This window comes from Typopeltis vanoorti, chromosome 16, assembly GCF_054136105.1.
Source record: "Typopeltis vanoorti isolate ZY-2024b chromosome 16, IOZ_Tvanoo_1.0, whole genome shotgun sequence".
In the NCBI taxonomy this organism is placed as follows: Eukaryota; Metazoa; Arthropoda; class Arachnida; order Uropygi; family Thelyphonidae; genus Typopeltis; species Typopeltis vanoorti.
Window position 1 is genome coordinate 28,047,970 of NC_143564.1, and position 26,959 is coordinate 28,074,928.

Here is a 26,959-nt window from a genome sequence, read left to right on the forward strand (position 1 = left end):
TGGACTGGCAATTTGGGATTTAGCCGACCAAATTGTATTCTTATTGGTTAAACCAAAATAAAATGATGGTACTGAATAAATTTATATAGATTAAGATAATGTTGGAGTCTTGACAGGTGAAAGATTGATTTGGAGGAAACTTGTCGATGGGAAGTTAGTAGTGATGTAAGTTTTTCATGTAGTATTATCATAATATCCTGTACACCCCTTGAGGGTACATGTCAGGAATTTGATGATGATGATTAAAAAAAACATCACCATGAATGCATATTTATGTGTTGGATTAGAAATAAAGCACTTGAACAAAGGTTAGAAAGTATAGATATGAGAGATAGAAAAAAAGTATGGAACTGAACAGATGGCATCAATAGCAAAATCACATTAAAAATGAAGATATTAGGAAGAAACTTTATTAAAATTCAAGAACGTGTGAATAGGATTAATCTGAGGGGATGTTAGTCAATTAAACAGAATGGAATGGGAAAGATTAGCAAAATAGCTGTTTGATGCCAAGATGGCAGGAAAAAAACACAGATGAAGACCAAAATCTTGGTAGATTGATCTTCCTCTGGGTCAATTTTGTTAGATAAGTAATAGACTAATTTAGAGGAAAATTGTTGATAGGTGACGATAATGTAAACTTAATCATGTAATGCTGTCATAGTAATAGCTGCATGGTGCACTGAAATTGTTTTTGATAGATTTTGCAGCATATTAGCAATAAACTGTTTGTACAGGTAAGTTTATTATTATTATATAGATATTTCCATGGAGTCGAGACTCATCATGGGAGATCCATTTATTCACACACTAGCCATCACACTTTTCTTTAAACTCATTCACTGATGATGCACCCACAACTGTCTCTGGCAACCCATTCGTCACCCTCCAAGCAAAAAACCTAGTCCTAACACCCTTACTAACCACACTCTTATACAACTTCCAAAATTTTTCAGTGTAAATCCTATAAAATCCTTTTAATAACTTAAATGTTTCTATCATGACTCCTCTTTTTTGTCAATCAGCTAATGTTTGAAGCCTATAGACCATTACTCCATTCTCGTAGGGATCATTCCACAGACGACCTGCACAGTCTTTGTCACTCACAACTGGGTCATCTCCACAACTTCATCACCATAGAATCCAGGAGTCTAGATCTGTGTGCATAATCCTGCTTGTTAGTGTGTTTGTCAACAACCAAGTAATCTGATCATGTGCTGTTTTGGTTACCTTCACAATATGCCCTCCAAACTTCAACTCCTTCTCCACAATCACACCCAAGTCCTTGGCCTCATCAGTTTCCTCACTATAGTACACATTGGGATCTCTACACAAGGTGCATTGCTTACTTGGCCACATTAAACTGGCAGCCATTTATCTTTGCTTATACTGATAATCAGTGTCTTCCTGCATCATCTTCATTTACTAGTTTAGCATCATCAGCAAACAGCTGAATAATTCTTGTCAAATCATTTCCTATATCATTGATATACAAATTAAACAACAGAGGACCAAGTACTTTGCCGTGTGGTACACCACTGGTCACTTGCCTTCTCCTGGACTCAACTCCTCCATAAACCATTCTTTGATATCTGTCCATCAGATTTATATCCATCCCTATTTGCTCCATACCATAGAGTATAAAAAGCTGTATGGTATGGAGCATTATATGTGAATCTAGTCAAATGCTTTTGAGCAGTATCGCTGAGTAGCCATTTCCCTTATCCAACTCCACTGTCACATGATTATAAAAAGTAAGCGCAAATTACTAAGGCAAGACCCACCCTTCATAAAACCATGTTGTCCATTATAGAGTATCGTATTCCTATCTACCCAGTCCAGAATTCCATCTTTCACCAGTTTCTCTAATACCTTAACCACTGCTCCTGAGATGCTGATTGACCTATAATTTGTTACATCTATTTTTGAATCCCCTTTTCACTCAAATGGCACCTTCCCTCTACTAAGGCTTAAATTTAAACAGCTTGGTCAGAGGAGCTGATAATTCCCTTCCACATTCTCATAACACTTGGCCCAATTTGCCATCTAATCCCATGGCTTTGTTTGCATTTTGACCTCCATTTCTTCTACCTCTATTCTCCTATCAGTCAATGTCACCATCTAGATGGTACACCCTTGCAAAATGTTTGCTCAGCAATTCAACTGTTTGGTTTTATTCTGTTACCTCTCCATCATCAGCACTTTTTAAAGGCATCTTTCCATGGTCATTCCTCCTTTTACTTGCCACATAGTGAAAGAACTCCTTAGGGTTTGTTTTGGCCTTGTCATCTAGCTTTCTCTCATAATTTGGTTTGGATTTACTTACCACATCAGTCATCCTTCTTTCCTGCACCTTATACTGCTCATGGACATGCTTATCACCTTTTCTTTATGATCCCTCTGCAACTTTTTCTTTGTGTGCAGCTCCCTGTTTAATGAAGCTATTCATCCATCTAACTCCTACCTGATTTATCCTTCTGACTCTAGGTATAATTTCTGATACTGCTTTCTTCAAACATCCCTTGACCCCTTCTCATACACAAACATCTCCCCCTTCCAAATTCTTCTCACATTGCTCTGCTGAAAGCTGTCTTCTCAGCTTGTCATAATCACATGCTTTGTAATTCCATATATACAGGGTGTTCGGGATAAATTTGACATATTTATAATTAATTATATTTTTCCGTAAGTTACATGTATTAACACACACTTCTCTTCATTTAAAAGTTTGGACCCTTCTTCATTCATATACAAGATGTCAGAAAGGATGGATAGCTGGAACCCACCTGAATCATGGAAGAGAATAACTTGTATCATGATGATTCGTGCCCGCCATCAAAATAAGGATATTACGACTGCTGCCCAATGCTCCCTGAATACAGTAAAAACAATCAGGCATGAACTAGAGACTTGCAATGGTGACTACGAGGATGTAGCAAGAAGAAAGATCCCTAGCAGACGATCTGATTGCGTTCGTACAGCAGAATTCCTCGCAAATCTGCAGGAACAGGTGTTGAAGAACCCTGGCATTGGAATTCGGGCTTTGTTCGTGGAGTTGCTAACTGTAGTCAAGCCCTGGATAACAAGGGTAGCCAATGGTAGGCCGTATGTATGGCAGCAGGATTCGGCCCCTTGCCACACCTCTGGGAAAAGTCAAAAATGGTTGTCTGAAAATTTCTACGACTTCACCAGTCCAAATGTTTGGCCTCCAAACTCCCCAGACCTTAACCCCATGGATTATTTTGTATGGGGCGCAGTTGAAAAAGACACCAATCGCACTTCCAGTAATACAAAAGCCCAGTTAATGGATAAAATTAAAACAGTTTTTGCGGCCCTTCCCAGGGAGACTGTAGCATCAGCTTGTTCGAGGTTCCGAAGCAGAATTGAAGCTGTGATCGATGCTAATGGTGGTTATTTTGAGTAAATCTTGTTGATAGTATTGTAATTAACTCTGCCTGTAATGTTTTTTTGTCAATTCATTAAATTTAATAGATACAAAGAAGATTTTCTTTTTCCTTACGAAACTGTCAAATTTATCCCGAACACCCTGTATCTCTTAATAGAAAATTCTGCATGTGTGGCAATCTCCCAGATCAAGACTACAAGATCACTTTTTCCAAGCAGAAGCATTGTAGCTAGATTGGTTAGTGTTAAGTTCTGTGATGCAGTGATCAGATCCAGCACTCTTGAACCTCGTGTGCTCTCCATCACATGTTGTCTCAGGTAATTATGAGAGGAGGGGAAAGCTGAAAAGTTCTGATAAACACCTAGAAAAAAAATGTTATTAAAGCCACTGATATAACCACAAGAAAGAACACAAAATCCTCTAATCCTATGTTTCATCAAATTGTAATAATTTGTTCTTTTTCTTTTAGGATATATAAGAAGACATGTCAGAGGTTTTGAAGAAATTTGAAGATACAGAGGTGCAGGCCATCATCAGGTTTTTCATGCTGCAAGAAAAATCTGCAGCTGAGATTCACCAAACTTTGTGTGAGACTTTAGGGGACTGTGTCTCAGCATATCCAACAGTTTCCAGATGGATGACCAAGTTTGAAACTGGGCATCCTGAGACAACAGATGTCCCCAGGTCAGGAAAACCTTCCACAGCAATCACACCTGAACACATTGATGCATGCCACGATCCTTGATGATAGACGAATAATCCAAAAACATTGTAGACTCTGGAATATCCAGGGAATAAGTTGGGGTCATTATCCACCAACATCTGGACATGCAGAAGCTCTCAGTAAAGTGGGTTCCTGAATGTTTGAATGTCAACCAAAAGAGTGAACGTGTGCTGTCATCTCCAGAAATTTTCGGTGATTTTGAGAAATCGGGTGTAAATTTTTTGGCTCATATTGTGAGACATATAACTGAGGAATGACAGTCAGTGGAGTGTAGATGCAAAGGTTCTCCATGTCCAAAGAAGTTCTAAACCTAAAAGTCAACAGGGAAGCTACTGTCTTTTCGAATATGGATGGTTAATCCTTACCAAGTACCTCAAAAAAAGTGAAACTGTTACAGTAGCAGTTTATTCAACAGTTCTGAAGGAATTGGAGATGCTGAAGGAAAAACATGCAGGAAACTGAGCAGTTACTTTTATAGGACAACACACCTGCTCACACTGATCATGAACCTCAACAGACAATACTTAACTTGGGCTTTCAATGCCTGCCTCACCACCTTATTTACTAGACCTGGCCCCATCTGACTATTTCTTATTTCCATATTTAAAAGAACACTTGAAAGAAACAGAATTTCCCAATGATAATGAAAGTCATATCTGCTACTGAGAGCTGGTTTGTGGAACAAGGAAGGACTTTTTTTTTCCCGGACGATTGCAAATGATGCAGTAGCGTTGTAACAAGTGTATAACACTTCATGAGAAATATGTAATGTGTAAGTTATATGGTTCTACCTCATTTCCTTCCCTACCTGTGACCATTCACCCTCTGTCTGTCCTCCTAGTTGAAAGTCCTCCATAATAATTACTCAACCTGTACTTATCATGTTAATGTTATGTTAACTGCATTCTGCAAACCCCCTGGATTATAAAAACAGCCAATTTTATATTTAGTCCTGATAGCCTCTATTTCACACCAGATAGCCTCAGATGAATCCCTGTTCCCCTGATGTACTCTTTTTGGCTTTAATTTCTCTCCTGTCATTAGCAAAAACCCCTCTCCCCATCTTGTAAATATATGGTATTTACAGAGAGTACCTTCTGTACTCTCTGTAAATACCATATATTGGTTATAGTTATGCATTCCATAACTATAACCAATACCAAAAACTCTTCAACCTTATTTCGAATGCTTATATATATGCATTAGTATACATTAACTGCAATACCCACTTCATCCTACAACCTCTCTTACACCTTGTGTTACTTAGCCAACTAAAGTTAATCCAGGGTGATGCTATGCTACATTTTGCATCATATGATCACTCTCCCACTCACTAACCTCTAGGTTGCCTGGACCCATGCTTACCTGCATCCCATCCCTAAACATTCTGGTTTCCCTGACTTTATACTTCTGAACTCTCAAGACTCCTGTCCTAAATATATTTCCTTCCATAAGCCATAAATTCTTTCTTCCATCAAACTCACTCTACACATTTCTGTTGCACAATTTGTGCAATAGGAATGTGTAGAGTGAGTTTGATGGACTGTGATCATTGACTCATTCGTGATCATGGCTCTCCAACTCAGCTTGCCTCTATCATGCCTTGGTAACAGACTCGCAACTTTTATTTTCTCACTCTTCTTTTTCACATGCACTAGCAACTTTTTCATGTCTTCTTGCATATCCCACTTTTCATCTGCTAAATCATTTGTACCAGCCAAAATAAACATCTCTTTCACCTTAACTCAATGCATCCTTATAGTATCAATGACATCCTTTATCTTAGCTCCCAGAAAACAAGATTTTATCACTCTCCTGAAGTACTCCTTGTGTCAATGAATCATCATACAAAATCCAATCGTTATTTTCATGCTTTGCTCTTTCAAGATCTGCTTTCTCTCTTCTTTCTTTTCCTTCTATGTCATACCCTATACCAGGCATTTCTCCAACCACTAATTCTCACTTTTTTTGTGAAGTGTTTTCCACTGCTTCCTTTGTGCAGTCACTCATACCACTTGCAACTCTGCCAATTGCATTATCATTCATTTTGTCTTTAAACTCACTGCTGTCATTCTTCTCACTTGTTGTGTGTTCTGTTTTTGTCTGAATACAGTATTAGTCTAGGCCTAATCTCTATATAACACTGTACAAGAGTTAAGACAATACGGGAGGTTATCGACGAGGTCAGTAATTCTCTAGTTCTTTCTGCTGATTGATTCCTTTTTAGAACACAAAGAAAATTTATATTTAACTGCACCACTCTGTGTCCATGGTTGTGAGAACAATGTTAAGGAATCGATCATCAGCAAGTACAATGCTACAGTAATATGAATAAAACAGAATCTTCCTTAGACAAATTACCTTTAAGTTATATATAGCAGTCGTGATTCTCTAATCTTTTCTTACTTTCATATTAAATAGAGTTCCCGCTTAGATCCGAACTGTTAAATGAGCGGTGTAATGAAATGAACTCAGGCAAGCACAAGATTCAAACTAAATAAAAACATTTAATACACTATCACATGAATTTACATTACTCTAAGAAGATCTAAACATAACTAAAATGATCATGAAATAAAGAAGTTCTTATTAAGACAATAGTAACTTCACAGTAGAGTATACTCAGCACAGTTAAATTCTTAACATAGATTTCTGCTCTTCTTAGAGTTATAAGCTTCTAAGCACAACTTTTAGACAAAGGTTATCTATTCAATATATTTCAATTGTCGACTCTACTTAGCCATTCAGGATGCACAAAGCACATATCGCTAAATACACACCAAGGAATTCTAAAGTCCTATCAATCTATTACAGTAATTCTTAGTAAACCAGTTTCTAATTTATATCACCTTCTTTTGGAACAAGCTTCAAGATATCACACGTTCAAACTTGAACTGTCATTAAAGAGGAAGTGTATTGCCTTATTGTAATTACATTCACAAAAGACATAGAAAGGATTTTCTTACTGGGAGGGTTGATATACTTTGCCTATTATCATGTGTTCTGGAAAACGCTTCCTTGCTTCTCAGTAGCTCTCTTAGGTCACTTTAGTTTGATAGGATCCATATTCACCATAACAATCTTGTTGACTTGGGAATACATGCCTGCCTTGCTCTAAAATGTCTATCCTTCAGGTTTCCTTGGGAATCCCTGTCATGCCTCTATTCTTTCACAATTATAAGACGAGGGAATAAGAATCTGGATACAAACAAGAGCCCATAGAAGAGTAAGAGAAAAACAGAGAGCTCCCTTGTCTTTTCAACCCAGTTATACTGTTGGCCTTCGTTTTTCTCTCCTTCCTTCTATATCGACAACACGTCTCTTCTCTCTTTTTCGCGCCAAAAATCTGCCCCGAGGATGACTTCGTAAACATGGCATGGTAACCAGCGCCAAAATGTGTGCTTACAGATAACTTCGTAATGTCATGCAGCACTTAATTTCTGTTATACTGGCTATGTCTTGGGCAATGGTTTACACAAACGGATTAAATTCTGAGTTTCTGTGCACAGTTCACATAGGATATATATACTCTACAAAGAATTTGTACAGGATAAATAACTAACAACTATTAGAACATACAATTATTTTATAATTATGGAATATATATCAGTAAGTATATAATTTGCTATTGTCTGATGAGCAAATTTGGCTCAGGGAATGGCAGACTATGTTAAATCCTGAGTGAAACATTATTATATTATAATTCCTTTCATTCAGAATTTAACACTCATACCACTTGCAACTCTTAACTATGCCAATTGCATTATCACTCATTTTGTCTTTTAACTCACTGCTGTCATTCTTCTCACACTCTTCACACTTTTGACTTTTGCTCATTAAACACTTTCAGCAAATACATTCCTCAGTTATATTCTCCCTCCAAGAGTCTTTTGTTCTGAGAAGGCCATACATTTCACATATGCCGTAGTGAACGTAATCACACACACATGTTAAAACTACCTACCATTGTTTTACAGTACAGTGTACAATAAAACAAATATTAAACTTTTAAAAAATCAAAATATTAAGCACACTACCCTTATAGTTATCACACAATCACTTATAAGTATAATGATGCAAAAAGAATTAATTGTCGCTAAAAACTTCCAAAACGAACTTATCTTTCCACACCAATATTCACTAATTATGCTACTTCCACCCTCTGGACATTCTTATTTACTGAGGGCTGATGACCCACCCGTGTGTGAAAAGTGCAACATATCTTATTATTTGTCATATTCTGGCAGAGTGTCAGCTTTACACGAGAAAGAAATGAAATTTTTACCAATTTAGCCGAGCCATATACACTCAGGCAAATGATAAGAGACTCAGATTGCATGATGTTTAACCTTGATGTTTTTAATTCATTTTAGAAATTATGGACTTTACAACCGTGTTATAAATAACTCTTTTAATTTCTCGACGTTTTGATCTTCATATTAAGATTATCATCTGGAATATGTCCTTGTATATTTGTATATAAAGCTGAGTTCATTATACACAGTAAGCTAAAGAAACAATGATTTGATCACCGGTTATTTTACTAGCATGGCATAATCAAAGACATTACATTAGAAAAAGATGATTTATTAGTCAGTTTTGATGTCTCTGCCCTTTTTACAAATGTCCCAATCAATGACACAATCCTTCTTTTACAGAACAAATTCCCTCTAGATATCAAGCACTCTTTGTGCATGTATTACGTTCTGGTTATTTTGTATGGCAAAACGCTTTCTACCTACAAAAAGAAGGCACAGCCATGGGCTCGTCATTACCCCCCCATTGCTAATTTTTATATGGAACATTTTGAGCAACATGCTCTCGATTCCTCTCCTTTAAAACCCAAAGTCTGGCATAGATACATTGGTGATGTTTTGGCGATCTGGTCCTATGGCTGCCAGACACTAGACACTCTCCTTAGCCACCTAAACAAACAACACACTTCCATTTCTAGATGCACTTGTCACACGTATTCCTTCTGGCTGTCTTTCCTTCACTTTTTAACAGAAACCGACACATACTGGCCAATATATATATATATACATAAACTCCTACCACCACCCAACACAAACACTAGGTGTCATGAATACTCTAAAAAACAGGGCTTTGAAGAGCTGCTCCAATGAACATGCACTGAAAGACAAATTTGAAGTTATCAGCAATACTTTTCTAAAACATGGTTACAACCAAAACACTATTAACGAAATTCTCTATAAGACCTCAATAAAAAACAAAGATAAACCAGACTACAATAAAACTATAACCATTCCTTACATTAAAGGGACGTTAGATAAAATAAACAGATTACTACAAAAATACAACCTCAAAGCCACCTTTAAACCTCCTGCAAAATTAAAAAGCTTACTGAACTCATCCAAAGACCCACTCCCTCCGCTGCCCACCCTGGAGTATACCGTATTTATTGCACCTGGGGGAAACAGGATGCACAATTCCTATCAGACAAAAGGAACATAAATGACACATTAAATATAATAACTATTTTGAAGCTGGTCTTTCTGATCATGCCCAGAGCACTTTACATAGAATTCACTGGAAAAGCACCAGTTGTTTACATCACACCAAAACATGATATGAATGCAAATTTAAGGAAGCCTGTGAGATTCTTATCAACCACCCCAATCTGAACAATAATGATGGTCTAAAAATCCCAAGCATATGGAAAGCACATATTCTACCCATGGAACCTTTCTCTCTAAGAGTTAACTATAAACAGGACTGTAGATATCCAGAATCCTAAATCTAAAATATCAATTGTAATGTTAAAAATAGGACATCATTGTTACTGAAAGAAGACTATCTATATGAAAGAATGTTTTTCTTTTGTTATCTTAAATAGAATTTAGCTTTGATGTAGTTTCTAAATAATTAATTAATTTGTATGTTTTTTTTCACTAGAGGTCATGCCAGTAGAATAACCGGTGATCAAATCATTGTTTCATTGGCTTACCGTGTGTAATGTAACTCAGCTTGTCCTTGTATATTTGTATATAGTCCAGATGATGATCGAAACGTCAGGAAATTGAGTTATTTGTAACACGGTTGTAAAATCCATAATTTCTAAAATGAATGCTGATCACTGTGCAACACCAAAAGAAAGGATTGATGTTTTTAATCTTTTATAAAGAATTAATTTGTACAAACACACTTGAATATAATCTTATTTATATGTAGATACTGCATTGCTTAACTTGATTTTTGTACATACATATTATTTACTAGTTTTTCTTTTATTATTTATGTATTGCTGTAACCTTTGCTATGATGTAGTGTGACCTTTGCTGTTCTTGCACCAGTAAACCATAACCCAACCAATCAACTTCTGGTTGATTGGTTGGGTTATGATTTCTGGTGGCAAAAAAAAAAAAAAGTTATATACAGAGGCTGTTCAATAAGTTATATGACTATATTTATACAGAAAACAGATTACCTTTAATTGTCATCATTTACATGGTCTTTTTCAAAGTAACTACCGTGAGACGCGATGCATTTGTCCCAACGTTGCTTCCACTTCTTAAACACTTGCGTTTTTTGAGAGTTCTTTCAAAACCGCCTCCGCAGCTTTTACACGTACTTTGTTGCTTTCGAAATGGCAGCCTCTTAGTGGTTTCTTGAGCTGAGGAAACAGCCAGAAATCGCACGGTGCGAGATCAGGACTGTATGGAGGGTGTGGTAGGATATCTATGTTGTTCTTCTGCAAAACGTCCACTACACAACCAGCAATATGTGGCCTTGCATTATCGTGGTGCAATAAGAAGCCATTCTTCAGCAATGGCTGCTTCCTTTTGACGTGCTGTACCATTGTCCGTAAAACATCTGCATAGTATGAGCCGTTTACAGTATTCCCAGGTTCTACAGCATGTTGGTAAACAATGCCTTCATAGTCAAAATGAAGGCATTGTGGTCATAACTTTACCAGCCGATTTTACAGTTTTTGCTTTCTTGGGGGCAGGCGAAGATGGATGCTTCCATTCACTGCTTTGTTGTTTCATTGTAGGGTCATAGTGATACAACCAAGCTTCATCTGCTGTTTTAAGAAGTTGTCACCTTCTTGTTCCAGTCTTTCTTTCCATTCTGTGCACACATCCACTCAATGCTGCATTTGCTCCGGTGTCAAGAGTTTGGGAATCCATCAGGTGCAAAAACGTTTCAGTCCCAAATGTTCAGCCATGATTGAGTGAACACTTCCCTCCCACAGAAATATTCAGGACAACATGCAGCTGGCGTACTGTAATTCTGTGATCCTCCTTGATGATAATCGCTGCTGTGTTGATCATTGTCTCTGTGATGGACGTTTGAAGGTCTTCCCTCGCATGCAAGATCTTCAAGATTTTGCCTTCCTTCCTTAAATGTTTTCTGCCAGCGAAAAATACTTGCCCTCGACATTGCTTCATCGTGAAAAGCGTCGCATATCATGTGAAAAGTGTCCCATGCCAATTTTTGCAAATGCACACAAAATTTAATCGCATAACGCTGTTCCAAGGATGCTTCCATTTCGACGACTGGTCGCAGCTCGTAGGCGCGCCGAAACAAGCTTGTGTTTAGTCATGTGACACTCTGGCACATCGCCCCGTGTACACCATCTATCACCCTCTTTTGTTAATACAGACAGCAACATTTCTTTATTCTACAGAAATTAATATTGTGATGAGTGGTTTCGCGACAGTAAAATTAGTCTTATTACTTATTGAAACAGCCCGTGTGTGTGTATATATATATAATCTTTGATAAAAATTGATTTCTGATAGTGTATTATATTTTAGGTACATCTTATCATTATTGACAGCATTGCATTCCATTTCCGCTATGGTTTTGACAGAACCTTCAGTCTCCGCACACGCCTACTTAGTGATTTAAGTCAGTCCCTTCTTCACCTTGCCACAAAATATAATGTAGCGGTAAGTAGAGAATGAAGTTTTTATTTTAAAAAAAATTTCTGCAAATATGATCTAAGTACAAAATATCCACTTTTATTTTTTGTTGACATCTCCTTTCCATTCCAGTATGTCAACAACTATATTAGGTTTAGAGAATATTTTTAAACATCAAATACATATGACAAGATTTCAACCAGTGGTGTTTTTGATTGCAGTTACTTTATTTGTCGTGTTTCTAGAATTACTGTTTTCTTAGAAGACAAAAGAACAATAAGGCATTTTTAAATATTATAATGACTATATAAAAAAAAAACTTTAAAATATCTGGGCATTGAGAACTGTTTTTTTTTTGAGGGGGGGGGGGTATTATTAATCAAATGACAGAACAAATGTTTACCTTTGAAACAAAAGCTTTGAAAGCAACTTCTAAGCATATGAGAATACAACTGTATGCCATAGATTTCCCTTACTATTGAACTGCTTAAAAGATGGCATGCTGTTGAGGAGCTTGTATGTTTCCCTTTTTATTATAACCATCACTGTCCTTGACTCGTTGATATCACATTTCATCTGTGTACCACAGAATACACTTGTAAAAAATACAACTTGCAGTCATAAAATTCATGCAGTGATAGGGTTTCTGATGGTCTCTAATAATCAACAGTTTGAAAAACAGCCTTTGCAGTGAAAAACTTAAAAGAAAGAATACATGGACTCTTGAACAGAGTATTTTCAAGTAGTACTTCTTATTCTGAAAGTGGTATCTTCATAAGCTCGTGGTCATTTTCAGAAATAAGTATCAATAAACATTGTTTTGCCACTTAGCTATAAAAGAGCAATGATATTGATTATCCTTTTTTTAATGATTATGATGCCAAGAAATGCTTGATTTTAATCCTTTATTGAAGTATAAGTAAACAAAGTTTGCCCGTGAATAACTTCACAACGGGGCACCTCCCCATTGTGAAGTTATTCACGGGCAAACTTTGAAGTTACTGACATGCATTGTGTATGTATAATGCATGTCCGTAAGAATATGCATTATGGGAAGTGTCACTATCCAGGCCAGTTTTATTCAGGTCTCATCAGTGGGAACTAGACCAAGAAGTGATACCAAGTTTGAAGTAATGCATAAGTCATATTTCCATATACAAGTAGCCAAAAGGTGTCACACCCAGGTATCACTTCTTGGTCTGGCTCCCACTGATGAAACCTCAGTAATGGTCAAAACCGGTCTGGGACCGGTTTTGACCATTATTGAGGTTTCATCAGTGGCCGTTTCCATAATGCATAGCATTATACATGTCCGTAAGGATATGTGCTTTTGCATTATGGGATTCTAAGGCAAGTGATGTGAAGTCAGTATCCTCTATATAAGAGTTGTCCAGTCGTGAAGTTACTTCACACACAAACTTTGTTGCTTACACTTGCATAAAGGATTAAAGCAAGAATATAATTTCTTGGCATCTTTAGTTCACACTGTAACCAAGTGGGAAAAACTTACATCTATCTCTTATTACTAAAATACAGAGTATTTTAGTAATAAGGTATGACACCTTTTGGCTACTTGTGTATGGAAATATGACTTCTGCATTACTTCAACCTTGGTATTACTTCTTGGCCTGGCTCCCACTGATGACAACTTGGATTTTGGCAAGATAATTACTTTGGTTTTCTTTCATTTGTTTTTCACTTTGATTTTATTTTACTGGTGCTAGTGGTGGTTTCTTTTAAAGTACAGTTGCTACTGCATTATGGGATTACTTTTGGTGGTATCACGGCCGCCATTTTATAGTAGCTCAAATAGAGCATTTGCTGGTGGTGTAGAATTATTTCTATATCACAAGATTATTTAATTCTCAGTCTTAAAACCGAAATTTTTTTCTTACTTACAGTCAAACTCAGAGGTTTTAATCTTTTTCCCCACCGGAAATAATGTTACTAATTCTTCCAAGGGTGTGAACTACTCTAGGAATTGAAATTCCATGATGTGAAGAAGGGAGACGGGTGACTAAGGTTTTAAAAGAGAATAGTTGGTGCTAATAAGATTTATTCTTTCACCCCTGTATGCCAGAAGGAAATGTTTAGTTGTAGATAAAAATGTGGAAACAAGAGAAACTATTACAGGGTTTTACTCTTTCAAAGGCAACATAGTTATTCCTGTAATAGTTGGGAGGCAGGTAAAAACAGTAAAAATCAAAAGCTTTCCATTGGAATATTTAGAGAACAGTAATGAAATTCTTATACAGACATTCTTGAAATGGGGTTAAATTATTAACATACTCAGGTGAAGATCCAAACTGGTTTTCTAGTGATGTCACCTTCACAATGAATATGAAGATACCCGTATACCAAATTTTGTCAACATCGGTACAACCTGAGTTATTGTAAACTATCCCAGAGTACAAAGGCAGTGCCTGTATGTGGTTCATATGATCACTTAGGTGTTAACTGCCCCCAAATCTAAATATTTTAACTGCATGGAGATCAGACATATCGCTAATCAGTGTATCAAACCCTGTCCTTTTAGAACTTTTGCTGAAAGAGTGGGAGCACTGGTAGAGCCAATTAGAACACTGCATATATCAGAGAGGCATAATGATGAGTTTCCGGATCTTCCAATTGAGACTCGTAAAGACTGCGCTTAAACAAACTACACTTGGTAAAATCACAAAAAGTGCACGACCAAATCAACTAGAAATTAACCCAGAATTTCAGAACTGCAGGAGCCACTTTCCCCTGTCACATATGGACGGAACAACATCAGTTGAAATTACCAGTAATAAACCTAGTATAACAACTGAACAGATACAAGACAAAATGCAAAAACATGAAGCTGTTCTACAAGGAGAAACTGGAGAAGAAACAGAAAAGCAAGTAAGACAACTGAAAGAACTTAGTATGCAGACAAGATTATCAAAACGGAAAGATGAATTAATATAAAAAATGAGGATGAACAAAAAAAATTAAAAAATGGAACTACATCTAAAAGAAAAAGAAGTAATAAAAAATATAAAGATGCAGAAGGTTGTTGTTGATCTTCAAATGAAAACTCTTCAGGCTCAGAAGAGTTTATGAACTATGAAGAACCATCTCATGCTAATAAAGGAAAAGCAAGAGATAGAATTTAAAAAAAAATAAAAAGTTTACTGATTCAAAGTTTTCTCAATATGATTATCATCTACATGAAAAGAAAATAACTATCTTCCAAATCAAGAATGATAGGCATGAAATTGAAATAATGGAAAGCAACTGTAAAAAATAGATTGGAAAACAGTTTACAAGAATTGCTCCTTCATAGATCAAAGAACTCATTGGATTCATCCAAAATCTAGAAGTTAGACTTACAAGTAACATTTCACTATCATAGCATCTCCTTTCTGCATTGCCTCATTAAATGTATATGGATTCCACAGGCAAATTAAACAAGAAACTATATGGAAACTTATGCAATTCCATAATATCAGGTATTTGTTTCTCCAAGAAACATACCTGCAGATATAAAGATGTTTAACACAGAGAGAGAGAGAGAGAGAGATCCACTTCTTTCTTATTGGAGCTGGAGTAGGAGTTCTTATTCTTGCCTCCCTCCTTGGGTTATTCTGCAATATCCAAAGGGATGCAGAAGGGAGAATCTTGACAATAGACTGGAAATATTGTGGTTGTGTAATAAGATTTATAAATGTTTATGCTCTATCCAATGGAACAATTAGATGAAAATTCTTCCAGCAATTGGAGCCATATTTATATGGTGTCTGCTACATCATAGCAGCTGGAGACTGGAATTGTATTGAAAAACCCCACATTAAACAAAATAGGAGGACACTCCAGGAGTGGAAAAGTGGGATATACACAGTTAAAAACGTGTCTTAACAATGCTCATCTGGTAGACATGGAGGATTTGCAATCCTAATCTCCAGGTTTACATGTACATGAATCAAGGTATTGGTACCTGTCTTGATCGAATTTATATCTCTTCTTCCCTTATAAATAGGATAATTCAGATAAAGCATCCTGACATCAACATGTCAGATCATAATCTAGTTCTACTTGAGTTACACTGCATGGAACAAGTAGAGATCAATTCTGGACCATGGAGACTTCCACCAGATTTTCTGTTCTTTTCGACCAAATTCCAGATCCTCTGTTCAAATTGGAATAATGCTATCTGGCATTCAGATATGTGGTTAAAATTCAAACAAGCAGTAAAACAGAATATGAGGGATTGGGGAAAGGAACAGGCTTTCCTCAAAAGAAAAAAGTTGAAAGACCTGTATAAAGAGAGAAGCTGGTTTGTAACAACAAACCAAACACAATGGGACAGAGTTTAGCAACATCATTAGAAACATTAACATAGAGATAGAATTGGAAAGGACAAGTAGAAGAAATAAATTTTAAAATAAGAATACAACACTTGGCAGATCACCCTTCAGCTGCATTCTTCAACAGACGATTCACAAAATTCCACAAAGAAAGCACTATCACTCAAATCTGCATTGATAGTGAAGACGTGTCCACCTCTCAAGACATCTTTGACTTAAACACTACAAAATTCTGTTTGAAGACAATAGTACTTACTGTTGGAAATTATAACTCTTGGAACATTAATGGCTTTCCTGTTCATATCCAAGATGTGCTTTACAAACATAATCTGAAGTTACCACAGCTTGTAAAGAATGCCAGACAAGAAAATCCCCAGGACCTGATGGTCTAGGGATAGAAATTTATCGTGAGGCCTGGCATTTTATTCTTTCCATTCTAGCTATATTATTTATTTTCTCTCGTCAGGACACATATCAAGTGAATTTGTAGCAAGCCATACCATCCTCATTCCAAACCTAATAGAGATCACACCTTAATCAGCAACTGGAGACCTATTTCTCTGTCTAATACTGAATACAAGATATTTTTTCCCCATTATCAGTAAAAGGCTCAAATTGAGAATGAGATACATAATTAAAAGCACACGGGTGTATGGAGTTCCAGGCCGAGCAGTAGAATTTAATCTGTTTCTGCTAAGTGATCTAATTTGTTAAGTTATTACTAAAAAGCAGTCGATGACAGTGTTATCAGTAGACCTTTCTCAAGCATTTGATAATGTCCAGCATCCCTTTCTGTTCCACATCCTCCAGCAAATTGGTGTAGGTAAAATGCTGCTATCCATTATCAAAGGAGTCTATACAAATTCAGCTACCTGCCTCCTAGTTACTGGGTTCCTGTTTGACCTGGTCAAAATTCGAAAACGAGTCAATAAAGGTTGCCCTCTTAGTCCATTGCTCTTTACATTGGTTCTTGAGAATTTCTTACACGAAGTAGACAATACACATGCTGTGCGAGGAATAGCAATTCCTTCAACTATGAAGGAAAATGAGGTATTAGTATATGCTGATGATGCAGTTGGTACTTTGAAGGATAATGATGTTTTTTGGCATTTTGGAAAAATTCAGCAAGATCATCATCAAATTCCTGACATTTACCCTCGAGGGGTGTACAGGATATGATAGTACTACATGAAAAATTTACATCATTACTAACCTCCTACCTACAATTTTCCGCCAAATCAATCTGTTACCTGTCAAAGCTACAACATTGTCAGATCTTATATTTCTATCTTTTAAGGCACTTTTTACTATATTAATCCACCTATATCTTGGTCTTCCTCTGGGTCTTTTTCCTGCCAACCTGGCAGAGAACACGTTTTGCTAATCTTTCCTCGCCCATTCTGTTTAAGTGACCATACCACCTGAGATTAGCACTGCTAACGCATTCCTGTATGCTGACAATGTCAAGTGGAGGAAAATTGTTAATAGGAAGTTAGTAATGATGTCAATTTTTCATGTAGTACTATTGTTATCTTTACTTCCTATCCGCTTTCTGAATTTTATATCTGGCTTACCACAATACCTTATCTTACTTAAATATCCTTTCTCTCTTCTATCAAATCCTACTGGCCACGCTATTATTTGTTATACTATTTATATATCGTATTGTACCCCCTTTTCTTTTTATTGAGATCCCTCTTTTATTTGTTTAATATATGGCTATTATTATCTTAGCTCTTTCACATATGTGAGTAAATCGCTGGTCTCCTATTAAATTAATTTATTTCTTAGGATCTTTGCAGTCTAATTGGCCTCTTTACTTCATCTTATCACACAACAATCTGATGGAGTTCACCCTATAAGTATTAACACATTTATTTTTTACTGCGCCAACTAATACCTATGATAGAAAGGATTCTTTCTCAAGGTGACCCCTTCAGAGAGATATATGATAACTAGAATCAGGATTAATCTTATCCCTCCGCTTGCTTATTTCTTTCTTACAGTCGTGGCTCGCTTAATATATTTATTCTCTTGGGTTTATCCCGCTTAGTTCGTTGATTTTTTTATGAGCGGTGGTTTTGAATTCATATAACACAAGCAGATCAGGCAAGTACATAAATGAAACAATTTAATGAGCCTTAAGGAGATGTACAATTATACAATTCAAACAGGTTAGTGTGGATGCACTCAATTTAGATCAAAGGCTCTAAATAATTTATACTAATTACACACATTAAATTGCAATAACACTAATACAGTCAATTTTGTATAATTTCATAGGTAATCATCATGCCATTCTGATGCACGTGGCCTTGAGTTAACACAATAACATAATTTATACATTAAGCTAGCGTAATCAGATATCTACTCAGCCTTGTGGTCAAACAAATCTTGACACTATTTCAGGCCTATGCCTAGTTGTAGGCTATTCTTACAGTCCCTTAAAGCTTAGTCCATTACAAATGTTCTCACAGGGAATTCACTCTCTTCTATAACAGGAAATAGGATTTTAAAGTTCTACATTACCATCTCTGTCCTTGAATTCTTAAATTTTGTTCCTGCCTTATCTGGTCATCAAGGCCTTCATTATATACCCTTTAGAGGATATCTTCCGTCGATCTGTGCGAGTAGAATCTCATCGGGAAAACTGGGAGGTAGCACGGTAACGTTGCCTTGTACTGCCGGCATCGATTTGGTTCTTCCGTCGCACGGACATAGCTTGGCCCAATACGAACGCTACGACAAACGAACCAAATGCCTTCCCCGACGACGAGCTCGACCACTGTCCGAGAGATCAGGAATCCAGGGAAAAAGATAGTCGTGCTTGCAAGGCCTTTTTTGTTTAATTTTCTCCTCTCGGCAATTCTCGATCTTCGCGATGCGCACCAACGCGGTCACGTGAGTTAACGTCAATCTCCTTAGCTCCCTCTATTTTAATCGCACGTGTGCTCACTTTCCTTTCCTGGAAAACGCTTAGATTTCCTTTTCCAGTACTTCTCTCTCTCCCTTCTTTTTCTTAATGCAGGATGGCAAAAGTGACCCTTGAACCCTGACTCATTGGCCTTGCTAATTTAGTACTAGAGACTGGTCTTTTTTAAGTGGATTTGTCAGCTTACATGGATCTATATCTGGTCCACACTTAATACAGATTATATATAAAAGCTTACTATACAAATTTATGTGATTCCTAATTTATAATTGTTTTGCACTTGTAAACAGCTTACACTTATCCAATTGCCAATGTTCCATATTCTCTGCCTAAGTTGCATTAAAGTTGTGACCTGAATAATTTACATTAAACATTTCTTAGCCCTTTCAGGACACAACACTATCATATCCTGTACACCCCTTGAGGGTACATGTCAGGAATTTGATGATAATGATGAGCTTCAAAAATCCATAGAATATTGCAGACCAATCACATATATGGACCTTCTCCTGTACTATAGGAATTTTCATCTTCCCATGTTTGGAGTTAATGATTGTAAAGATCCAAAAGCTGAGATTGTTGTTTCTGAATTTTACTATACCCTTAACTCTAAGACTGCTATAACACAGGAACAGGAATGGCATTGACATTCTTTCCATAAAAAAATAAAAAAAATAAAAAAAGTTAAATTTGGTATAAAAAATCTTTCATTTCTCTCACTGCAAACATCCATAGTTGAGTACTGACAACAACACTTTGTTTCATAATTTATTGAAGTTCCAAGGATACCCTAACAGGAGGGATCTTGTTTGGAGAATTGAATATGGCTGCCTTCTGGTCGATGATGCCATCGAATGAAGGTACTTTAACATTGGAGATCGAATCTGTGACATCTGTTACTGATTGGAAACAGTAAACCATGCATTCTTAAGCTGTTCTCTTGCCCTGCATATTTGGAACAGATTGTGTTATGTGTTGGGCAATCCATTACAATAGAACAGGATATTTTTTGCAGTACCCATCACCTGTCATCAGTGGGAAGAGAATTTTGATTTTTATAATTAATGAATTAAAATACCATTCCTTACTTACCGTGTGATGGTGCAGTAGCCGTGAGTCCCTTTTTTATTGGCAGGATATGGCACCATCTAGCCCCCCCCCACACACACACACAAATTTTATCCAGGCTCCGGCACAGGCTGATGAATCAGGCCTGTGGCTGGGTCACTATTCCTAGCTGTATTACGTGTGTGTTCATGAGGCCGGTTTGCCTGCTTGCGGGATGAAAAACCCCAGATAAACTGGTGGAAAAAACCCTACTGTTCACACCCAAGACCAGCTAACTTGGCTATGGCTGAGAAAGATCCTTAAGCTCCTCACGTCGTCAACGGGAATCAAACCTAGGACACTTCTTCCCCAGGCATATGGTTGCGAAGCGCAAAGCCACTAGGCTAACCGTGTGGAAAATGCCATTTATGGAAGGTTAGAAAGAAACATGGATTTGAAAACCAGCAATATGAAATCCAAATGCTTTATAATATTGTGTTGTGGAAATTTTATTGTTCAGTCAAATGATTTTTGCATTTAGAAAGAAGCATTCTAAAAGATATCAAAATTTTAACTAGATGGTGTAGACCATCCACATTATGCAATGTTCACTAGGGGTTGATAAAATTCTATTTTTGCTATGAGAGGTTTTTTAAATAGTTCCATATTCTTAATTCTATATGGTCTTATAGTCAATTGCAGAGAAGACCAACTCAAAGTGGTTAACTGAGATAAAGCTAACCACTTGGGTATCAGTCATCTTTGCACTTTAGTTTCAACTGGTCTTTTGGTTATTCATCTATATGAGAGTGGCGAAAAAGGAAAACTGATAGCCTTTAGCTATATGATGATATGAAAAGAGCTGAGGCCTTTTCTCTATCATACTATCTATCTTTCTTTTCTTTCTCCTAATACTATCAGGCTCTTTCACCTCAATAAAAGTGAAAACTGGTCTGGGTAATGACCTTTCCCATAATGCATATCATTGTACATGTCTGTAAGGATATGTTCTTTGCATTATAAGATTCTAAGGCAAGTGATGTAAAGTCAGTATCCTCTATATAAGAGTTGCCCATTCTTGAAGTTACTTTACACGCAAACTTTGTTGCTTACACTTGCATGAAGGATTAAACCAAGAATATAATTTCTTGGCATCTGTAACCAAGTGAAATAACTTATAACAAATTATATCATTGTTGTGTTGAAACTTTTAAAAAACAAAGAAACAAACAAAAAATAACTATGCATTTTTTTGTGATCTTTTAATGAATGAAATGTGTTAAGGATATTGAAAAGAATATAATAGCAACATTTTTTTAAAAAACACAAGTATTTCTGATCTCAATTCTGATCATTTCAGAAAATTCCAATTTCAAATGTATATACAGTAGGAGTCAGAAAAAAGTGAAAAGATCATCATCAAATTCCTGAGATGTACCCTCAAGGGGTGTACAGGATATGATAGTACTACATGAAAAATTTACATCATTACTAACTTCCTATCTACAATTTTCCTCCAAATCAGTCTGTTACTCAAGACTCCAACATTATCAGATCTTATATTTCTATCATCTAAGGCACTTTGTACCTTGTCAATCCACCTATATCTTGGTCTTCCTCTGGGTCGTTTTGCTGCCAACCTGGCAGAGAACACTTGTTTTGCTAATCTTTCCTCGCTCATTCTGTTTAAGTGACCATACCACCTGAGATTAGCTCTGCTAACGCATTCCTGGATGCTGACAATGTCAAGTTCTTTCCTAATATTCTCATTTTTAATATGATATTGCCATTGATGCCATCTGTTCATGCCTCTGATCTTTCTCAACTCTCTCATATCTGCGATCTCTAGTCTTTGGTTAAGTGTTTTACTTCTGACCCAGCTCTGAGATCCATAAGTTAAAATCAGTTTGAACACTGTCTTGTGTTCAAACTGCTAATTTAGTGTTCCGACTAATTTCTCTCTTATTCCATATGAATTTATTCAATTGACTGCCTACCATATACCAGCTTTGTTGATTCTGTTGTCTATTTCCATATTTAATTTACCATCTTTAGTAAAAATTGTGCCTAAGTAGCTGAAATGTTTTACTTGTTCCACAGGTTCCCCGTTCACAACACAGTTGACATTTTCAACAATTCTACCTATTTTCATTGGATTTGTCTTTTTAATGCTGACTTTCATACCATATCTATTACAACAGTTATTCAATTTGGTCAGGGAATCTTGCAAACTTGTAGCGGATTTCATATTTGTTAAATTAGGGACACAAAACACACATGTTGAAAAGATTATTTTACTGATTAATAATAAAATAATCATCATCATCATCATCAAATTCCTGCCATGTACCCTCAAGGGGTGTACAGGATATGACAGTACTACATGAAAAAATTACATCATTACTAACTTCCTATCTACAATTTTCCTCCAAATCAGTCTGTTACTTGTCGAGACTCCAACATTATCAGATCTTATATTTCTATCGTCTAAGGCACTTTGTACCGTATCAATCCACCTATATCTTGGTCTTCCTCTGGGTTTTGCTGCCAACCTGGCAGAGAACACTTGTTTTGCTAATCTTTCCTCTCCTATTCTATTTAAGTGACCATACCACCTGAGATTAGCTCTGCTAATGCATTCCTGGATGCTGACAATGTCAAGTTCTTTCCTAATATCCTCATTTTTAATATGATATTGCCATTGATGCCATCTGTTCACGCCTCTAATCTTTCTCAGGACTCTCATATCTGCGGTCTCTAGTCTTTGGTCAAGTGTTTTACTTCTGACCCAACTCTCAGATCCATAAGTTAAAACTGGTTTGAACACTGTCTTGTATACAGCTAATTTAGTGTGCCAACTAATTTCTCTCTTATTCCATATGAATTTATTCAATTGACTTCCCACCATACCAGCTTTGCTGATTCTGCTGTCTATTTCTATATGTAATTTACCATCTTCAGTAAAAATCATGTCTAAGTAGCTGAAATGTTTTACTTGTTCCACAGGTTCTCCATTCACAACACAGTTGACATTTTCAATGATTCTGCCTATTTTCATTGTCTTTGTCTTTTTATTGCTGACCTTCATACCATATCTATTACAACAGCTATTCAATTTAGTCAGAGAATCTTGCAGACTTATAGCAGATTTATTTAGAAGTATAACATCATCCGCATAAAGCAAAGAGCTGACATTAACATCTCCAATTTCGATATCAGGTTTAATACCACTTTCCTTCATAATGTGATCCATATAGATAATGAATAACAGAGGGGATAATGAACATCCTTGTCTCACACCAGATTTAACATTAAACTATCTTCCTGTACTTCAATTCTAACTGCTGACTTACAACTCATATAAAGACGAAGTATTGCTTGATATAATGCCCCATTGACACCATATAACTGCAGCGTATTGAATAGCTTCTCTCTTGGCACCTTGTCATATGCCTTTTCCAAATCGACAAAACTTAAATACAGATCTTTGTTATATTCCCATGCTTTCTCGACTATTTGTCATAAAGTGAAGATCTGATCCTGAATCCAGCTTGTTCTTCACCAAGCTTTTCTTCCACAATTCTTCTCAACCGTTTCTCAAGTATACTTGCATAGATCTTGCCAGGAACACTCAGTAGGGAAATACCTCTGTAATTCTCACATTCCGTTTTATTTCCCTTTTTATATATACTTGCATAGATCTTGCCAGGAACACTCAGTAGGGAAATACCTCTGTAATTCTCACATTCAGTTTTATTTCCCTTTTTATATATGGGTACTATGAGAGCTCTACTCCAATCATCGGGAATTCGTCCCTCTGTCCAGGCTTTCTGAACTATGCGGTGCAGCCACTGTAAGACTTTTATACCACCATACTTCAGCATTTCTGGTCGATCATCATCTACTCCTGCTGCCTTTCCACATTTCAAGCCTTTGATGGCTTTTTCTACTTCAAGTATGGATATGTATTCCTGACTGCATGCCTGGTCAGTGTTTTTTTTTTTTTTTTTTAATCACTGTGCTGTCATCACTGCTTGTTTCATTTAGCTGTTTTTCAAAGTAATTACTCCATACTTCAAGGATATCTTTTTCTCCTGTTTTCATGTCACCTTTATCATCTCTAACTCCTTTTACAGCACTCTTTCCTCCATTCCTAAGCTTCTTCAACAACCTCCAGAATTTTTGCCACCTTCTTGATATTTATTTTCTATATTCTTGCCAAAGTCCTCCCATGACTTTTGTTTAGCTGGTTTTACACTGTTTAGCTTTCTTACATTTGTCTCTGTATTCTGTAAGAGACAAAGCTGACTTATTTGCCAGGAACTTTTGATATGCCTTCTTCTTTTCCTTCACTGCCTCTTTAACTTCCTGTGTCCAACAGGGAGTTCTGATTTTTTTTATCCTTGCACACAACCTCACAACATGCCTCTCTGGCAGAATCAATCAATGTTTTCTTCAGAGTTTGCCACTGAATCTCCAAGGTTTGATTCCTGTTCTCAAACTCTCATTTTCTTTTCAATAAACTTTCTGTATTTTAGTCTACAGTTCACATCTGAGAGCTGCTCAACTTTTATTCGCTTTAAAACTTTCTTACATGTTATTCTTTTCAATATGAAATTCAATTTTATCCTGCTCAAGACTAAATAGTGATCACTTCCAATTTCAAATCATCTGTACACCGGTGTCCTGCACCAGGGAGAAAACATCACTATCAACAATAACATAGTCAATGAGACTTTTCTTATTCCTAGCCTCTTCTCTCCATGTAAATTTGTGCACATTTTTATGTTGGAACATGGTGTTAGTAATAACCAGTCCATGTCCTGAGCAGAAATCCAACAGATATTTGCCATTATTATTAGCTTTGCTCTTTTCTCCAAATTTTCCCAAAATATTTTTGTATGTCTCACAATCATTTCCTACTCTGCTATTTAGATCCCCAATAAGGACCAACTTTTCCTTTTTCATTGTGTCAGTTGCTTTTTCTAAAGCCTCAAAAAATTCCTCCACTTCTACCTTAGTAGAACCTTCTGTGGGACCATAGGCACAAATAAGTCTCATTGTCCAGTTCCCCATTCTCATATTTGCCCACATTACTCTACTTGAGACTGACTGCCATTCAAGAAGATTAGCCTCGTATTTTGTGTTGAATACTATGGCTACTCCTCCTTTTCCTTGATTGTCACTGCCTGAATATAACATTTTGTATTTATTGCTCAGAAAGATCTCAGCAGTTTTGGTCTTTTTTGTTTCAGTCACCCCTATTATGTCGATCTGGTACTTATCTAATTCCTCAGCTAGCTCCATTTCTTTGCCATTCAGGCTTCTTACGTTGATAGTACCGATCTTTAACTGTGGTGATGTTGAGTTGGGGTTTGTTTTCAGATTTGTTCCAGTAGCTGACTTTTCGCTGTTCGCCATGGTTCACTGGCGAAAACAACGGGGGCCTTGTTTAACCAGGTGACGCCCCAGCTGGCATGAAATTTTGTCATGTTGTACCATCATTTTTTATTTTGGTTTAACCAATAAGAATACAATTTGGTCGGCTAAATCCCAAATTGCCTAATAAAATAATAACTTTACGTTTTGTATTGAGGTCATCTTCAGAAGGATACATTCAGAAGTATACGAACAAGCTACATGCTGTTGCACTCTATACAAGTAAATTACATCTACGTTGTTAACTAATCTTTTTTCTTAGCCTGCCCTCTAGTGGAAAAAAAAAACTACAATAAACTCTGCTAAAGTCCTCACGTACTAGGATTCTTCTGGAATTATACACTTATATTACGATTATCTTCTGGATTTGTACAGTATAGGTTGCTATTGAATGTTCAAGGAGGGGGGGAACTTCACTAGGTCTTGTATTGAGATTTTTCTTCTTGGTTGCTCTGAAGGTTGTAGATGGGTCCTCCACATTCTTGGAATTGTTAGACCGTCATTTTTATTCAGATTTGGATCATGTTTCAGCATTTCACATGCTTCCTTGAATTTCCGCTCGAACCAGGTTTTGGTGCGGTGTAGGGACTTGGTACCTTTCCAGTTATTTCTGTGGTATGTTTGGAGTGCGTGGTCAGAAAGGCCAGCTTTTCCAAAATGGAGGTATTTTATGTGACGTTTGTGTTCATCCTTTCTGATTGGGATGGTTCACCCTGTTTCCCCTATGTATGGTATGTTACATGTGCAGTTTATTTTGTAAACCCCTGGGTAGGCTAAGTGTGGCAGGGGATCCTTGGAAGAACTGAGTAGGTGTCTTAATTTTGTCGGGGGGTTTAAAGGTGGTTTTGATGTTGTATTTGTGTATTGTTCTGTCTATTTTTTCTGAAATGCCTCTAACATATGGCATAGCAAAATCCGCGTTATAGCAGATCCGCGTTGTAGCGGATTTATTTAGAAGTATAACATCGTCTGCATAAAGCAAAGAGCTGACATTAACATCTCCAATTCTGATATCATGTTTAATACCACTTTCCTTCATAATGTGATCCATGTAGATAGTGAATAACAGAGGGGATGATGTACATCCTTGTCTCATACCAGATTTAACATTAAACCATCTTCCTGTACTTCCTTCAATTCTAACTGCTGACTTACAACTCAAAAGACTAAATATTGCTTGATATAATGCCCCAT

At 36.6% G+C, this 26,959-nt stretch overlaps 1 protein-coding gene across 3 annotated transcripts in view; it reads left to right on the forward strand.

Annotated features, from left to right (window-relative positions):
- LOC150097907 (DNA repair protein RAD51 homolog 3-like) overlaps positions 1-26,959 on the forward strand; it is a 168,257-nt gene that overhangs the window by 100,228 nt on the left and 41,070 nt on the right. For all 3 annotated transcript variants that reach the window (XM_090406540.1, XM_090406538.1, XM_090406539.1), the window contains one exon: positions 11,912-12,046. In XM_090406540.1, coding sequence (XP_090262666.1) covers positions 11,912-12,046 — 135 coding nt within the window. The remainder of the gene's footprint in view (positions 1-11,911; positions 12,047-26,959) is intronic.